The 18,923-nt window shown below is 39.3% G+C and overlaps 1 protein-coding gene across 1 annotated transcript in view; it reads left to right on the plus strand.

The window, feature by feature from the left end:
* CD109 (CD109 molecule) overlaps positions 1–18,923 on the plus strand; it is a 133,232-nt gene that overhangs the window by 105,655 nt on the left and 8,654 nt on the right. Inside the window, exons 24-31 of the mRNA XM_065911293.1 lie at positions 1,837–1,918; positions 3,844–4,072; positions 5,368–5,533; positions 7,270–7,460; positions 8,599–8,754; positions 10,949–11,014; positions 13,366–13,508; positions 18,401–18,548. Of these exons, the coding sequence (XP_065767365.1) occupies positions 1,837–1,918; positions 3,844–4,072; positions 5,368–5,533; positions 7,270–7,460; positions 8,599–8,754; positions 10,949–11,014; positions 13,366–13,508; positions 18,401–18,548 (1,181 nt within the window). The remainder of the gene's footprint in view (positions 1–1,836; positions 1,919–3,843; positions 4,073–5,367; positions 5,534–7,269; positions 7,461–8,598; positions 8,755–10,948; positions 11,015–13,365; positions 13,509–18,400; positions 18,549–18,923) is intronic.

An 18,923-nucleotide genomic window follows, 5' to 3' on the forward strand; every position in this document is an offset into this window, starting at 1 on the left:
CCTGGAGATTATCTGCGAGTCATCCCCCTCCTCTGGGCTGGCTGCTCCTGGCGAAAGAACTGTGCCCGTTGTTGATATTAATGGCGATGGTTGGAGGTCAGCCACCTGAGGGGTAATTTCCCTAAGTGCCGATCTCATCTCTGAAGGTTTCGCAGTAACCCATCTGGGGGAACTGCTGCTGATGTGACTCAGGGGAGGCACTCAGTCCTCACCTGAGGCTGGTCCGTCTTCCCGCAGAAGCATCTCCTCTAGTGATGGAGGGACCCGGAGCATCCCTTCCCTTTTCTCCCCTTCCCTTCCTCTCCTCCCTTTAGTTTGTCCTCTGTCTTTTAACTTTGCCTCTAGTGTTTTGCCATAGGAAAGTTTAAAACAATTGTGTTGCTGTTGTCAATTTTTTTTTTTCCTTAAATTTGATGGTTAGAAAGTCATTTTCTATACTCATGTTAGGGAGCGATGTCTATTGTTTTTTGAGAGCATATAAAAGGTACTGTGCAAAGGACTTTTTATATATATATAAATTTTTAATTTTCTGCTAGAATGTAGCTGATTATCAATGTTTTGATAATTTCAGGCAAACAGGGAAGAGACTCAGCCATTCCTGTACATGTATCCCTTCTCCCTGGACTCCCCTCCCATCCAGGCCGCCATATAACATTGAGCAGAGTTCCACATGCTATGCAGTAGGTCCTTGTTGGTTGTTATACTGGGTGAAGAAAGTCAGAGAAAGAGAAATAGCATATGACATCCCTTATATGTGGAATCTAAAAAGAAATGATACAAACAAACTTATTTACAAAGCAGGAACAGACTTACATCGAACGAACGAACTTATGGTCCCTGGGGGGAGGGGTGGCAGGAAAGGACTTTTCACATATTAATTATGGAAAGCGCTCAGTGAATTAGTAGGAAGCAGCGGCTTCTGGAAACAGATTGACCTTGGCTAGTGCCTAACTTCAGTGCCTACCAGTGTGTGACCTTGCACTTGACGTATTCTGAGTTCCTGTCTCTTCATCTCTAAAATATAGAATAATCATAGAGTTGTGGGAGTACCAGAGTTATACCTGTAAAGGGCTTTGACCAGTTCCTGACACACAGTCAGTGTTGGATAACTTACTTATTTCGTATTAAATTGGGCTTCCCTGGTGTCTCAGACAGTAAAGAATCCACTTGCAATGACGGAGACCTGGGTTCGATCCCTGGGTCGGGAAGATTCCCTGGAGAAGGGAATGGCAACCCACTCTAGTATTCTTGCCTGGAGAATCCCATGGACAGAGGGGCCTGGTGGGCTACAGTCCATGGGGTTGCAAAGAGTTGGACGTGACTGAAGCAACTTAGCATACAAGCATTGAAACCATTGTAGTTAAATCCAGACTTAAATACTCCACTTTTTAGTTTACTTGCTTTATTTTTTAAAAAAATATTTATTTATTTGTTTATTTGACTGTACCAAGTCTTAGTTGCAGCGTATAGGATCTAGTTCCCTGACCAGGAAGCAAACCTGGGCAGTCTGCACTGGGGGTGCAGAGTCTTAGCTGATGGAGCACCAAGAGAGTCCCTAATTTACCTGCTTTTGAATGGCTAGAAATGTTGGCTGTGTAATGGTATTTGACTTTGTTCCAGTTTGGGGCTATCTCAGTTCTTAATTTGTACATTCTGCTTGGAAAGTCCTGATGTTCTTAATCTTCCACAGTACAGAATATGGAAAATATTCAGTGTTATTTGATTTCATGTCTTCTTTCCCATTGTCTGCCCATGTCTCCTCAATATGAAGTCATGATCAGAAACTTTTATTCATTGCAACTTGATTACATTGATGATCTATTTTGTTGTCTTCAGGTTACCAGAGGGAACTGCTCTATCAGAGGGAAGATGGCTCTTTCAGTGCTTTTGGGAATGATGACCCTTCTGGAAGCACTTGGTAAGTGTTTCTGCTAGTGGAACAAATCCATGTCACGGAATGGACTCTTATTAGGTCATGATGGCCATGATATTGACAGATGAATCTCTGTTATCTGCTTGGGGACTGTGTTTTCCAGAGCCTGAATTTAAAAGAGATTCTCCCTTTCAAATATGGCTTTAAAACACTAATAAGTCAGACGCTTTTATTTAGAAAAGATAAGTCATAAATTCTCTCTCTCTTTTTTTTTTTTTGGTGGGAAAAGCAGCAATAAAATACTTTATGATGATGGTGCAGCTGGCCAGAAAAATTGGTTAGAAATACAGGGTATTTGGACATAGTTCTTTTAAGATTTTTTTAAAGATCACTTTTAAAAATGCTTTATTTATTTATTTATTGGCCTCACTGTACGGAATGTGGGATCTTATTTCCCCGACCAGGGATTGAACCCATACTCCCTGCAGTGGATACTCAGAGTTTTAACCACTGGACTACTTGGGGAGTCCAGTTTTTTTTTTTTTTTTTTTTTTTAAATCAGAGACAATTCAACATGAATTTTGTGGTAATACAGTCAATGTAGTTTCTTTAAGGTTATTTTTTTTGTGAAAAGACAGTGAGGGGGTTAAATAATGAACAGAGTTTCCTCCAGAATGAAAGCTCTGTGTGGCTGATTTTGAATGATTACTCTCTTCTTGAACTATCTTCAACTTCGTTTACATTCAGAAAAAGACAGGCTAATGGTATCAGTAGAGTTAGTTCAAGTGTGCTGTGGTAAAAACCTTCTAAATCTCAGTAGTTGATTAGCAAACATGCGCATGCTGCATTTCCAGTGTGGGTCACCAGGGGGCTCTGCACCTTTGTTTCAGCCACAATCTCCGGGTCTCACCCAGAGCCTCCAGGCTTGCTGCAGTCTGGGGACAGAAGGCTGGGATATCCAGCGCTGGCAATTAAAAGCTTCAGCTGTAAGATTTCTTATCACTTTATCGTGATCAGAGCTGGTCCTGGGGCCATGCCTAACTTCACGGGGGCCTGGAAGTGAATTCTTCTCATACCCAAAGTTAAAGAGAACTGCATCATATTGAATATTAGTAATATTTACCACACTAAATCTTTTATAGGATGAAACAGATCTGCTTCAGATTTTCCTTTGGCACGAGTTAGATTATAGATCCATTAATAGAAAGGTTTCAGTGTTTTATTGCTTGATGTTCTTTTCACCTCAATATTTAGTGTTCTGTAGCAGAGATTGGCATACTTTTTCTTTAAAGGGTCAGATAGTAAATATGCTAGGACATAGAACCTCAGTTGCATGTTTTTTCTTTTTCCCTTCACCCTCTCTTCTTCTCCTTAAAACAAAAACCGTTTTAGGTGTAGGGTAGGGGTGGGAAGAGGTACATATAAGGAGACGGTGGGCTGTCTTTGGCCCAAACAGTATTGGTCCACAGACTGTAATTTGCTGGTTGCTGTCCTATAGGATAGAAATATCCATTTGCTCTACTTAAAAGTACTACAGTTTGATTGTGGACTAAACATACTTCATCCATTGCTTTAGGGTTGAACCAAATGTGCGATGAGCTCTTCCTAGGTAAATACCCAGAACAGTCCACAGGTGAATAACCTTGGACCATTTATTTAACTCTCTCTGAGTTTCAGATTCTCAGCCTATAAAATAATGAGGTGGGATGAGATGATTTCCAGGTTCTTTACCAGCTCTGCTGTTTTGTGAGCTGACCTGGAATTTCCCGGCCACGCTTGTGGGAAACTGTACCCTCTGCCTGGCTGAGTCGTTTACTTTGAGTCTTGTGGTCGTTTTCTGTTCAGTGATTGGCCCTTTGGAGAATCTTTTGATGGGGGAAAAGTGTTATTGTTGGTGTTTTCTTGCTTGGTGTAATTTGGAGGACTTTATAAAGTGTATTTTATGTAATTTTCCCCCCCTTTCCACCAAGGTTGTCAGCTTTTGTTTTAAGAAGTTTCCTTGAAGCTGATCCTTACATAGACATTGATCAGAATGTGTTACACAGAACATATACTTGGCTCAAAGGACATCAGAAATCCAACGGTGAATTTTGGGAGCCAGGAAGAGTGATCCACAGTGAGCTTCAAGGTGGCAATAAAAGTCCTGTAACTCTTACGGCTTATATTGTGACTTCTCTCCTGGGATATAAAAAGTATCAGGTATTTAATCTTTAATAAATAATGGGTGGGAAATCACAAGAAAGGTAGGTCTTGATGGGTCAAATACATGTCTGGAAACATAAAGAATTTTGCAATATTCCATCACATTTGAAGTCTTGAATTGGAGTACTCTTTTGCTTTGCATTTGGGGACACATTCCAACAGCTGAGAATGAAAATATCAACCCACTCTATTGAGTAAACAAAGAGAAGTCTAAAAATGTAATATTTTTACATTTTGTAATACATTTTGCATTTTACACTTTGTAATATTAAGTGTTCTTGTTATTGGTAAGATAAGTCGACACATATTTAATCACTGGAAAGTTAATTTTTTAGACAAAAAATTCTTCAGAATTTGGGAATGTGTTCTAGCAAACTTAGATTGTTAAAGATTTTTTTTTTAATTTCTAAAATACCCTGGAGCAATTATAATGTCTACTAATTTAAAAAAAGTACAGGCGTGTGTGCTAAGTAGCTTCAGTCATGTCTGACTCTTTGTGACTATGTGGATTATAACCCGTTAGGCTTCTCTGTCCATGGGATTCTCCAGACAAGAATACTGGAGTGGGTTGCTATGCCCTCCTCCAGGGGATCTCCCCACCCAGGGGTCAAACCTGCATGTCTTATGTCTCCTGTATTGGCAAGAGGGTTCTTTACTACTAGTGCTACCTGGGAAGCCCAAGTAAAAACTACACCCACACTCTAAAAAGCATGTTAAGTGGGCATGGATGTCTGGGTGAGGATGAATGTGCCTGGAAAGTTATGCAAATGAGCTTAATTTTGCTCTAAAGCTGTCTAAGTGATTGATGCCTTTTACTGCTTATTGCCGACTGCAAATAATCAAAAGCAGCCATTCTCAATATTAAGATCCTGCAGTTTTCCTAGCCTAGTACTAGGCATGTAGGATTTAATCTTTCCCCTCAATTTAGAGCTTCAGTACCTTAGATCATATATGTGAAGTATCTTTCTCAGGTTACATTTTATGTCCTCTTCTTAGTTCATGATAGTCAGTGGGAGAAACACTGGCAAAAGCACCAGTTCTTATGTTTTATTCCCTCTATAGAATGGTGCCTATTTGCTTGTAAAACCTGAAAAGTGGTATTATTTTCAAAATACATGGCAGATCTTTAATTGTCAGCGATCAGGGTTGATTTCCATTGTCTAGGACAATGTCAGGTGCTTAGTAGGTGCTGAACTTGTTTTTGAATGAATGTTTGAAAATACTTTTTATATAAATATGTGTGTGGTGACAGGTTATGTTGAATAGTAAAATGTGTATTCTTTTCTTTCCAGCCTAATATTGATGTGCAGGAGTCTATCAACTTTTTGGAGTCTGAATTCGATAGGGGAATTTCCGACAATTACACCCTGGCACTTGTAACTTACGCGCTGTCATCTGGGAGGAGCCCTAAAGCCAAGGAAGCTTTGGACATGCTGACTTGGAGATCAGAACAAGAAGGTAAGCGTGTAGCCCCCGTGCATTATGAAATGTGTGCATGACATGAGAAAGTTTTGTACACCGGTATGAAGGTGATTACACTTACATCTGAATGGCCTGAAAATGCGATGCAGGTAAAATCATGATGGGTTGACATGGTCACCCTGCTGTGACTCTCCCCAAGGGTTTTCTAGAGAGTTTCGTGCTTTGGGTGTTTCCTTCTTTTAGACATGTTCTGCCTTGTGTCTGTTACCCTTCGAGTTGTCTGATGCCATTTCTGGTTTTGTGGCCTTGGTTTTTGGAAAGACTTGGGCTCAAATTCTAGTTCGGTTACCTTTCTGAGCTTCAGTTTCCCTATCTGTCAGAGGGGAATAACACCACTTTTAGGATTGGTACGAAGATTAAATGAGGTAATGTGCAGGGCTTACCATGTGTTCAAAAATGTGAATTAAAATGCTAATAGAAATACGAATGTCAGAAATGCCATTAGCAAGCTGTGTGTATGATTTTTTAACAGTTTTGGAATGAGCACTGCTTGTGGGCTACAGTAGGACAAAAAGTACATGTGTTATTACTTCCCGAATGCCCTCTATAGTCAGGGATCCAGGTGTGTGTGTGTGTGTGTGTGTGTGTGTGTGTGTGTGTGTGTGTGTGTGTGTGTGTGAGGGATCCAGGTGTGTGTGTGTGTGTGTGTGTGTGTGTGTGTGTGGTGGAAGGGGATGGGGTGGGCAAAAATAATTTTAGGTGATGTCGACTGATTTTGAATATCTTTGAATTCAAAACAGGCTAATTATGGAAAGTGCTTTAGAGGCTTCTGAGACTGTAAAAAATATTGTGTTATTATCAGCAGTGCATTTGTCCTTGGTCATGTCTGACTCTTGGTGACCCCAGGGACTGTAGCCCTCCCAGGATTTTCTGTCCATGGGATTTCCCGAGCAAGAATACTGGAGTAGGTTGCCATTTCCTCCTCCAGGGGATCTTCCCATCCCAGGGATTGAACCCAGGTTGTTAGCAGTAATTTAGGTTAAATCCTTATTGCCTATTGCAGTGTTGGGGACTAGAAGGTTTATTGCATAGAGGCTGAAGTAATCCTTGACATTTCTGCTTCTCTGCTTGGCTAAGTGGTAGTTGTGTTACCTTCCACTCAAATGTAATCATCATCTAAATGGTAATATTTGAGACAAGGGGGAGTGGGTAGTAAGTAGGATGTTTCTCCTGGGGGCTAGCAGGACTATGTCTAGGAAGATTGTTGAGCTGGCCAGGGTCTCTCATTTTTTTCCTGGGGTCTTGGATTTTGAACTTATAACACTAACTTTCAGATAATGGAAAAAGGAGTGTTTCCCAGAATGTTAGAACTGCTTAATGGCAGATTCCCAGAATACGTTTCTTTCCAACGTGTCCGAAAATATTTTGGGATGGTCTGGAATATACTATGATTTTTTCAAAAAATTTATAGCTGTTTAGTCTTGAGCCAGACATATGGAATTTCTCTTGGGAAAATATTTTCATGAAAATGTCCTCAAATATAAGTAATAGGAAAAGGATGAAAATTTATAAATTTAATAAGTTTAAGAAAAGGCATGTTTATTTGTGTGTGTGATTATACATATATTTGCTTGGCAGAAATATACACATGTATACAAATATGTGTATTTTTATGCTAGTCAAGGAGAACTTGGACCAGTATAGGAATGTTCAGTGGTATCAAGTGTAATTTTTCTGTAATTGGCCAGACCGTTACCACTTTTCTTCTGCAGGAGGCCTGCAATTCTGGGTGTCATCGGTGTCCAGACTGTCCGAATCCTGGCAGCCGAGCTCCCTGGATATTGAAGTTGCAGCCTATGCGCTGCTCTCACATTTCTTGCAGCATCAGGTTCCTGAGGGAATTCCGATTATGAGGTGGCTAAGCAGGCAGAGAAATAGCTTGGGAGGTTTTGCATCTACCCAGGTGAGTGAGGATCGGTTTCAATTTCTTTAGCTATCTACCTATATAAATAACTATATATAGGTAAAACTAATTCTGCTCTGCTGTGCTGTCATGCCTGACCCTCTGCAACCCCATGGACTGTAGCCCACCAGGCTCCTCTGTCCATGGGATTCTCCAGGCAAGAATACTGGAGTGGGTTGCCATGCCCTCCTCCAGGGGATCTTCCCAACCCAGGGATCGAACCCAGGTCTCCCACATTGCAGGCAGATTCTTTACCATCTGAGCCACAGGGGAAGTCCAAAAATACTGGAGTGGGTAGCCTATCCCTTCTCCAGGGGAACTTCCTGACCCAGGAATTGAACCAGGGTCTCCTGCATTGCAGGCGGATTCTTTACCAGCTGAGCTACCAGGGAAGCCCAAAACTAATTATATAAAAAATTAAATGTACATGTTGTTCAGTTGCTCAGTCATGTCTGACTCTTTGTGACCCCATGGACTGCAGCATGCTAGGTCTTCTTGTCTTGCCCAAGTTCATGTCCATTGAATTGGTGATGCCATCCAGCTATCTCACCCTCTGCCGCCCTCTTTTCCTTTTGCCTTCGATCTTTCCCAGCATCAGGGTCTTTTCCAGTGGATCGATTCTTCACAATCAGGTGGCCAAAGTACTGGAGCTTCAGTGTCAGCCTTAGTCTTTCCAATGCGTGTTCAGGGTTGATTTCCTTTAGGATTGACTGGTTATATATATATATGTATATGGAATATATATATATTTACTAATGTGGTTCCTTTTTTTCATGACTTCATAAAATTACATGGCAGTTTAAAAGTTTAGTAACTTTAAGGACTTGTTATTAATTTTAATTTTTTCCCATCGTTGATATAGACATCATATCTGATACTCATATAGGATAAATTAGTTCCCTGTCTTAGTAGCCATTTTCCACCTGTGGTGTCTGGTACAGTAGGATCTCAGCTCTAGTCAGCAGATTCTGAGTCTTTCCTGTATCCAGGTCAACCAAATTCAAAGGTGGACCTAGGTGAGCTCCTCACCCAAGAAAGGTGGATGAGTGTGTAGTGGTATCCTAAACATTACTGAAATTTACTCTTTGGAAGCCTTAAAAAATGCTTATGTGCACAAATCTTTTTTTCCCCTCAACAGGACACCATTGTGGCCTTGAAGGCCCTATCTGAATTTGCAGCTTTAATGAATGTAGAAGAGACAAATATCCAAGTGACTGTGGAGGGGCCCAGTTCACTGAGTCCTGTGAAGTTTGTGATTGACACACAGAACCGCTTTCTTCTCCAGATGGCAGAGGTGTGGACAAGGGGGTGGTTATCTGAATATCTGTGTAGGTGTTCCCATCTGTTGATGATTTTCTTTCTGTTGACTAAAACAAAGACTTGTTCCCAGAGCTGTGTCCCGACAGGAAGGAGTACCCTCTTTGTGGTTGAATTTGCTGAGTGGGGGAAGGGAGAAGGGGATGAGAACTTTGCAAAGATTTGGGAAAGGCGAAAACATGGGTCCAGTCATATTGGGAGATGAATGAATACTCTTTGAGCTCCTCCTCTTTGCAGACCCTGTGCCAGATTTCTTTGTGTGTGCTATATTGTATTTACTTTTCAAACCAAGACTAAGGAGCAAGTACTTTTATCCCCACTATACATATTATAAAACTGAGGCTAAGGGAGTTTAAGTAACTTGCCCACAATCATGTTGCTAGTAACAGTAGAGCTAGAATTTGAACCTGTTGTTTCAAAGACCATGTTCCTTTTGGTTGTACCACATTCCTCTTAGGAGTTGATAGAACCAGCAGTAGAATTTTTTCCTTAAAAATGGGATAAAGGACTGTGCTAGACCCTAACTTTATTCCCTTGGCTAACCTTGCAGGAAGTTGAGGGTAATGGAGGAAAGCAGTAACTTCAAGACTAGAACCTGAGGGAGAAGGGGTGATAGCAAAGGAAAAGGAAGGAATAGTGTTGGTCCAGGTCAGTGATAGCATGTCATTGTGTTCTCAGAAAGGCCAGGGACTTGGATGCTAAGGGAGGCTTGAGGAGGAAGGGAGGACTTCTCATTCTTATCTTTCTTGCTTCAGTCCCTACAGAAGGGCTTCCATAGCACTAATGTGAACTTCCTCTGCCTTCACCCCTCTTATCTGGTTTACCCATAACGTTTGACTTGTGGGGCTGTGTAAAGTTCTTTTTTAAAAAAATTATATCCCAAAATACACTTCATTAATCTTGTATCAGTTCTGGACTGTATTTTCAACTTCTTGCTTTTAATCTCCTACCATGCCTGATCCAGGTCTAAAGAAAAATACTTGTTTACTGTTTAACATTTGTGGGAGGAAGTAAGGTGAGTGGGGAAGGAAGGAGGATTTTATTGACTTGAAAAATAATTATGTGAAGCCTTCTATTTACACACAAGATGAAGCAGCAATTTGATTCATGTGCGCTTTTGATTAAACAGGTAGAGGAAAAAACACAGAGTCTATTTAGGCATTATGGAGAGTAATTGTTTGAACTGTATTTTTCTTTATTGAATATGTATTTTTTACTTGTTGAACGATAACATTTCAGGCTACAGAATGCTTAATTTCCATGATGCTAGTTAAAACCAGCACATGTGTATCTAAGTGATTGGTCTAGATGAAGAAATAGGCAAGCTGCGATCTGTTCTTTTTTATGGAATAATCAGTTCTCTTCAGTTTAAAAAAAAGAAAAAGAAGTGTGTGATCTTAACATTTTGCTTACAACTTGCTAATAATCATTATTATTTTATGGATTCTTTTTTTTTCATTTATTTTGATTAGTTGGAGGCTAATTACTTTACAGTATTGTAGTGGTTTTTGTCATACATTGACATGAATCAGCCATGGATTTACATGTATTCCCCATCTCGATCCCCCCTCCCACCTCCCTCTCTACCCGATCCCTCTGGGTTTATCTAATTTTCATATGTCCGAAGGTAATTTAAACCATGAACAGAAATTAGTAACGTTTTTAAAGACATTGACCATAATTCAGTATATTTACATACCAATGAAATTATTTGCAGAAAAGTATTTTTAATTGTCAAAACATATATAAGGTATTAATTTTGTCATAGTAATTATTATTTATCATCATCAAAATTGACCTTCATAGTGACCTGTGTAAAAGAAGTTCTTTTTTTAAATTAAATTTTTTTAAAGACTTTGTTACTGGAGTATAATTGCTTTGCAATGCTATGTAAATTTCTGCTGTACAGCGAAGTGAATTAGCTACATGTGTACATGTATCCCCTCCCTCTTGAGCCTCTCCCCGCAACATTCTCCCTCCTCTAGGTTATCACAGACCTAACTGGGCTCCCTGAGCTTCCTACTAGCTATGTATTTTCCATGTAAAGTTGTTAGAGCTTTCAAGTGCAGACAGCTCACACTCCTGATGAGGGAAAACAGTGGTCTGTGCTGGCTGGGAGGGCCTGGATATGGACACTTAGCCATATTTACTTTTTTCCCACTTTTATTCAGCTTGCTGCAGTACAGCCAACTGCAGTGAATATTTCTGCAAATGGTTTTGGATATGCTATTTGTCAGGTATGTAATAATGTTTATTTTTTGTTTTGTTAAATATGACTTGCTATAATAATTCTTCGATTTGAGGCACTGATAAATCTTGAACTTAGATGACAAAATTATTAAAGGTTTATTTCTATGACAGCAAAATAAATCACTATCTTTAATAAAAAGTGTTAGAGCTGTGACTAGCTAATGAGTAGACTAGCAATTATATGAGTTGATAATGTGTCAGAAGAATATTTCTTGAGTGTTAAATACTTTTTGAGGTGAGGGTTAAAATCCTCCAATATGAGTCATGCGAACTGTTGGGAACTCTCACCTTTTTTGTGTGTGAAAATGTAGCTCAAACATAATGCTGGGTAGAGTTTCTTTTTTTTTTATTTTTATTGGTAGAGTTTCTATTGTGACTTGATAAATATGTAGCGTTTTACTTACTATTTCTTAATATTCATCTAACAATATGAAGGTCAACATGGTATTATAAATAATTGACTTGAAGATAGGAAATGTGTCCCTTTGATGTAAAATTTTATATTATTGTAAATAAAACAATTAGAGCATAATATGTTCAGTGCTCTACTATAGGAAGAAAATTCAAAGAAATCTACCCTTTATGGTGTAACTGGGATACAGTTAAATGGAGGTAGTATATAAAATACTGAATGGAAGTTATTTTACTTAATAATACATGAAAATCATGGGGACTTAAAACCTATTTTGCATCCCAATAACATGGTTTTAAATCCCCATGATTTTTATATACTACGTACTTGGTTAGAAAAAACAAACCAAACAAACCCTGACAGCTTTACTGAGAAAGTTGTTTAGTTACTAAGTCGTGTCCGACTCTTTTATGACCCCCATGGACTGTAGTCTGCCAGGCTCCTCTGTTCATGTGGGATTTCCCAGGGATACTGGAGTGGGTTGCCATCTCCTTCTCCAGGGGATCTTCCCAACCCAGGGATGGAATGCGTGTCTCCTGGTGGACTCTTGGCAGGTGGATTCTTTACCACTGAGCCACCAGGGAAACCCTGAGAAAGTTTTTTAAAAAGACTGTTGTAGAGAAAAGATACTTTTTCAAAAACCAGTACAACTATCCTGGTTGAGAGAACAGATGCTTTTGCCAAGACACAATGCTTAGGGCACATGGTCAGGTATAATTTAGAAACTTAAAAATAATGTGAAGATTATTTTGTATAATACTCAAAATACAGTAAATGTTTTCTTTTAATCAGGGAAAAAAATCACAATTAAAAGGAACAGTGTTTGATGAAAAGGATAGAAAGAGGAAAGAGTAAATAACTTGTATTGGTCTTTACCAACAAAGACCATGTGAAAATACTCATTCTCAAGCTATCTTTTAATGTGAATAATAAATCCAAAAGTAAATACACAGGATATTTTAGATAAGCTTGAAAAATTATACGTATTTAAACCACCAGTTGGTTTGAATTCATTCTTGATAAACCAAATATAGATAAATTACTGTATAGGTAAAGTCAAGTGATTTTTATATGAGGTCTAAGGACACAACAGTAAATTTGGTACCTACTGGTCAGAATGTTCACCAGTTGTTTGTCTGTATCAATGTGAAGAAAACAAAAGGTAGGGACCAATAGGTACTTCTTGTAATGGAGAAGAAAATGGCAAAAAAGCTGGTTACCCAGAAATAGGTATTGACATTTCCTTTAGTTAATGTTTTTGAAAGTGCTCTGGAAAAAAGAGGGCAAGGAAGACTCTCAGGTTTGCAGTAGTGTTGACCCCTTTTGAGTGATAAAAAGCAAAGCTATTTTTTAGAAATAAACTGCAAGATTTCTTGAATATAAAGACCCAGTTGACTTGAAATCCATCATTTATTTCATCATCTTCGAAAAACATTGTATAATCAAAAAGAAGCCTTAGCAGTTGAATAGGTTTCTGTTCCACCAAGGCTTTTGGATAAAGATATTTTGATTTATCTTACCAATAGTTCCAGTTTGTGAAAAATGACTCCAGCTGGGCAACAGAGCTTAGAAATTAGTGGATGCTTTCAAGAAACTTGGCAATAGTTTAGCTTGTTCCCTCATGGGAATGTTTTACAATATTTGAAAAAAACAATATCTGTGAATATTGTCCACGATGATCTATGAAATTTTGAATATTCCCTAACAATTTTTCTCAACTTTAAAAATCAGTTTATTAACTTTTATAATTATATTTGTAAATAATGATACTTTGCTAGCTAGTAAAACTAAAATTTTTTTTAGATTGAAAATTACAAATTTAGTTGAGTTTATCCCAGAGAATCATTACTTAATTTTTAGAATATATAATTAAACCAGTTTATTGCTAATGACTTATTACTTATGCTCTTTTGTTATTTATTGCAGCTTAATGTTATTTATAATGTGAAAAATTCCAGATCTTCTAAAAGCCGAAGATCTATCCAAGATCAGGAATCATTTGACTTAGATGTTGCTGTAAAAGATAATAAAGATGATGTCAATCACTTGGATTTGAATGTGTGCACAAGGTTGGTATCTAAGTCCTCCCTCTTCCTCCTTAAAAAATAAATTTGAATAATTAAATATATATGACTATTTATGGAGAAGGAAATGGAAATCCACTCCAGTAGTCTTGCCTGGAGAATTCCATGGACAGAGGAACCTGGTGGTCTACAGTCCATGGGGTCACAAAGAGTCAGACACGACTGAAGTGACTTAGCAGCAGCATATGACTATTTATATATTTAATTATATAACTATATAGTTATCTAACTGTATTACTATAAGGAGTTACATTTAGCAAAGATTTCAGTTACACAATATACTTCTGATTACAAACTAGAATGCTAATTGTATTTAAACCTTTCTCCACATGCTCAAATTATCAATATTTGCAAGTTTTTCTTGTATTTATAATAAACTTTCATAGAAAAGTTTAGTAAAACTCAATTTTAATTTATAAAAACTTTAACTGTCATTCAGTCACTCAGTTGTGTCTGATTCTTTGCGGCCCCGTGGACTGCAGCACACCAGGCTTCCCTGTCCATCACCAGCTCCTGGAGTTTGCTCAAACTCATGTCCATTGAATCAGTGGTATTGTCTAACCATCTCATCCTCTGTCATCCCCTTCTCTTCCTGCCTTCAATTTTTCCCAGCATCAGGGTCTTTTCCAGTGAGATGGATCTTCTCATCAGGGAGCCAAAGTATTAGAGCTTCAGCTTCAGCATCAGTCCTTCCAATGAATATTCAGGGTTGACTTCCTTTAGGATTGACTGGTTTGATTGCCTTGCTGTCCAAGGGACTCTCAAGAGTCTTCTCCAGCATCATAGTTCAAAAACATCAGGTCTTCGGCACTCAGCCTTCTTTATGGTCCAACTCTCACATCTGTACATGACTCCTGGAAAAACTATAGCTTTGACTACATGGATCTTTGTTGGCAAAGTGATATTGCTGCTTTAATATGCTATCTAGATTTGTCATAGCCTTTCTTCCAAGGAGCAAGCATCTTTTAATTTTGTGGCTACAGTCACCATCTGCAGTGATTTTGGAGCCCAAGAAAATAAAGTCTGCCACTGTTTCCATTCAAAAACCTTAATGAATCATGATCAATACTCCAAAATTGATTATTTCTTTTTGTTGTTCATTTTTCCATTAACCAATTATTCTAGGTTCACATTTAACTTTTTGTGTTATACACTTAACTCAGAACTTCATAAAAGTGCAAGTTCAATGAAGAGCCTAGTTTTTTTAAGATACAGTGAAATAGTTCCAATTTAGAAGATCTTTGCATTGGATATTTAGGCACTCACAGCTTCTGGGAGCATTTAATAAAGTGACTATTAAATTTGGTCTGTGTCCAGAGCATCTGAGGATCTTGTTAAGCAAAAAGTATTCACTTCAAGACTACTGACTTTACAGATTCAGGGTCTATGAAGCCACCTTCAGCTTTCTTGCTTATTCTGATGCATACAGCAGTTTGAGAGCAACTCCTTCAGAAAGTTCTCGAATCAAGAGACTTTATAGTTTCTTCTTTGTCAATCTACTGTGGTTAAGCTCGGTGTTACTCTATTATGCACTGATCTTGACGAGCTGCTGCCTGCCCTTTTTAAATATCCCATAGTGTCTGATTGGGCTTTTTTGGTGGCTCAGACAGTAAAGAATCTGCCTGCAATGCAGGAGACCCAGGTTTCATCACTGGGTCAGGAAGATCCCCTGGAGAAGGGATTGGCTACTCACTTCAGTACCCTTGCCTGGAGAATTACATGGACAGAGGAGCCTGGCGGGAGTTGACCATGGGGTTGCAAAGAGTCAGACATGACTGAACGGCTAACACTTACTATAGCATCTGATTGGCCTTGGACTCTTGGTGGGCTGGATGTCACTGATGTGATACTGAACCTCCAGGTCCTTCTAAGGTCATCTCTAGGTGTTCCTCCCGGTGGTCAGTCTTCTTAGCCATTGCCTGAACCCAGTCTTCTTCATTACTGCTGTCATCCCTACTGTCTTGAGTCTCCTTATTCCTGATTTTAGTATAAATTGCCACATGTGTTTGCCCCCTTCCTCACCTATTTGGGCATTTTGAACCAGCAGCATGGGAATATCAGAATGTCTGCAGTGGCTTCCTATTTAGCTGAGAAAGTAGGACTCCCATTATCCTTCACTAAGATTGAAACTGGGCTCTGTTCCAGAATAACAACATCAAGTTATTATCATTATTATTTAAACAACACCCACCTGCATTTGGGCTTCTCCAGTAGCTCAGACAGTAAAGAATCTGCCTGCAATGCGGGAGACCTGGGTTCGATCCCTGGGTTGGGAAGATCCCCTGGAGGAGGGCATGGTAACCCACTCCAGTATTCTTGCCCGGAGAATCCCTGTGAACAGAGGAGCCTGGCAGGCCAATGTCCATGGTGTCGGAAAGAGTTGGACACAACTGAGTGACTAAGCACAGCACAGCATCTGCATCTATCACAAACTTACATGCTAGGCATCGCACCATGACTTGCACATGCAACTCATTTAATCCTTGGAGTTATTCTATAAAGTTGGTGCTATTATTATCCCTGCTTTTCTCATTCACTCCTTCAGTCATTCATTCACTCAGTAAATATTGGCTGAGTTTCCATTATGTAGTGTCAGGATTTGGAATATTAAGGTTAGCCAAAAAGATATAGCCTTATCTTCACAGTACTTACTATTTGAAAGAGGAGACAAAAATTAATAAAAATGATTCCTGAAAACAATGTTACTGAACTCAGGTTTGGCTGCTGGCTGTTTAGAAATCAATACTCAAGAGACAGTCACTGGTTGAAAGAAAAGATGCTTTAATAAGAAAAACTGGCAGTCTGGGGAGAAGGTGGACTCATGTCCTGAGACCAGCTCTGAGGATTCTGCTCAGTAGTAATGGTTTTTAAAGGGAAATTGGGGAAACAGTCTGTCGGTCATTGAGATGGGAGTCGGAGCCATCACCACCTTGCCCTGCCCGCAGGCTTGTCGACTTCTTATGATCTTCCTCTAGATTCTGTCTTGTTCATATAGTTTGTTCATGAGATTACTTAAAGGGGAAGCTAGGGAAGAGATCTGGTCATCTGTTAATTATTTATTCTTCATTTGTACTCCTTTGATCTATGGAAAGAACCAACAGGCTAGGCAAGATACTGTGTGATCAAAAGATTTGAGAAGTGTGCTTGGCCAGAGGTGAGCCTGGTTTAAGGTTAGTTACAATGCAGCTTTGCTAAAATGACAAGAAGAGAGCTTTCCTGAGGAGGGTGGTTTCCTGCAAAGAGCTGCTTAGAGCAAATCAATAAAATTCTAGTTTTGAAAAGGGCAAATTGTTCTTATGGGGCCATGAGATGGATTCTACCTCTTAGGGAGGTCAGGTGAAGACACAGAAGAGGAAAATGAAGTGAAACTGAGATTCAGACCATGATGGGGCTTCACTATAAGGGGCTTATGTAAAAATGCACGATTCCAAATCTTATTCCAGCATCAGAAGTCATATGGGCAATAAACTTTGCTATGTAGAGGACATCTATATCTTTTTTTGTGTGTGTGGAGGATCTGGAGAAGGTGTTTTAATCAGGGTTGGGGGCTTTATAAAAAGGATCTAGACGCTGCAACTAGTTTTCTGAGAAAAATCTGCTATGAGATACAAATAGCATTCTAAATGAATTCATTCAGTGACACTTTATAAAAAGAAAAACTGGTGTTTCAGGCTCTTTATTCTCGTCAGTAAGGTCCAAGCTCTTACTCACCTCAGACAGGGTTTCTCTGTGGCATGGCAATTTAACAAGTTCTACCCCTGGCTGGTGGAAAGACCAGGTCAGCTAAGGCACTTCTGATGATACACTGCAGTCATCGAATCTAGGCAGGTTGGCTGTTTTTCTCATCTCTAAAACCCTTCCAGTTTTAATGCCCATATTGGTTTTCAGCAGCGTCTCTTCTTGAGCACATTACCAGCAGATGGTTTTGACTGCCTGGGGTTGCCAGCCAGCCACAGTCAGCACTTGTACTGTATGGCTTTTCAATCAGTCATGTTTGGCAGGCATCAGTTTACTGCTTGGAAAAGTGAGATTTTCTGCTAGCCCTTCCTGCTTTTGCCATTTAAAGGACAACAGGAACTTAACTGAACGATGCTGAGACCTCCATCTTGGAGACAAACTCCTTTCCATAATGACACTGGGCTCCTTCAGATCCAAACTAAAAGCTCTTGCCACCTAGTCTTTTTTAGAAAAATATTTATTTTAAAGGAGACAAAATGTTGTTGGTGCCCAGATGCTTTGATGCTCACAATGTGTACAGCAGGGTTAGAAAAGAAGCCGTGTAATAAAACTTTCCCAGGCTTGTCATTCTCCCAAGGCCACCAAAGAAAATACAAAATTTGCTCCAAATATGTGGGAGAAGAAAGGGAAGGACCTTCCCTACTGGTCTTCTTTTTCTAAAACCAGATGAAGAAAAGGTTGTTGAAGACTTGGCCGCTATCTCCTGCTAACTGGTCAAGTGATGCCTCTTTTTCAGTTCCTAGCCTTGAGCCAGAGAACTTAGTACCATCAACTTTTGAGAAAATGAAAAATGCAATGCAGTTTGGAATCAACCACTGAAAAACAGAGTTGCCTGCTGAAGGGGCAAAGGTTGCTTTCATTACAGCCCAGGTGCCTAAGCCAGCTGCATTGTAGGCATTTCATGCTGGCTGACAAATGGACCCACTGTTCTCTTCCTCATGTGGTTGAAAGTTATAGGAATTTCAGACCTGTAAAGAAAGGGTTACCTTTTTACAGTTTTCTACGGTTAACTTATTTCAACGAAACAGTAAATATTTGGAATAACACTTGGCAGTTTTAATTTCTATATGAAGATAGTTTGCCAACAGCTGTAGGTTTTTCCTAAAGGATTTTTGTCTCTCCTGTCATCCTTGATTTAGGTTTCTGGGCCCAGCCAGAAGCGGCATGGCCCTTATGGAAGTCAACCTGCTCAGTGGTTTTACTGTGTCCTCAGATGCCATTCCCCTGAGTGATACTGTGAAAAAAGTAGAACACGACCATGGGAAACTCAACCTCTACTTAGACTCTGTAAGTAATGACACCTAAGTTTCCCCTCGGTAACCATTGACACCACTCTTTACTGTGTTCAGAAGTACCTTTACTTTACACGTTTTCTTTACATCATTATTTTGGCTTTTGGTGTCCCTGAGTGACTTTCACATGGCAACCATCTATTGTCAACACTAACAAGACATTATTATAAAATTAGTTTAAAGAGAATTACTATTAATGGTGAGCCTACTGAAAGTCTTGATAATGAAATTGTTATTTCATACCAGATGTTCAACACAGAAATTGTTGTGACATATTTTCCAAAATATAGTCCAGATCAAATAGAGAACTCCTGTGCTTCAAGGAATTGCTGAACATATTTATTTAAATGCTGCTGATGGTGAAAGCTTT

Source organism: Muntiacus reevesi, chromosome 19 (assembly GCF_963930625.1).
Source record: "Muntiacus reevesi chromosome 19, mMunRee1.1, whole genome shotgun sequence".
In the NCBI taxonomy this organism is placed as follows: domain Eukaryota; kingdom Metazoa; phylum Chordata; class Mammalia; order Artiodactyla; family Cervidae; genus Muntiacus; species Muntiacus reevesi.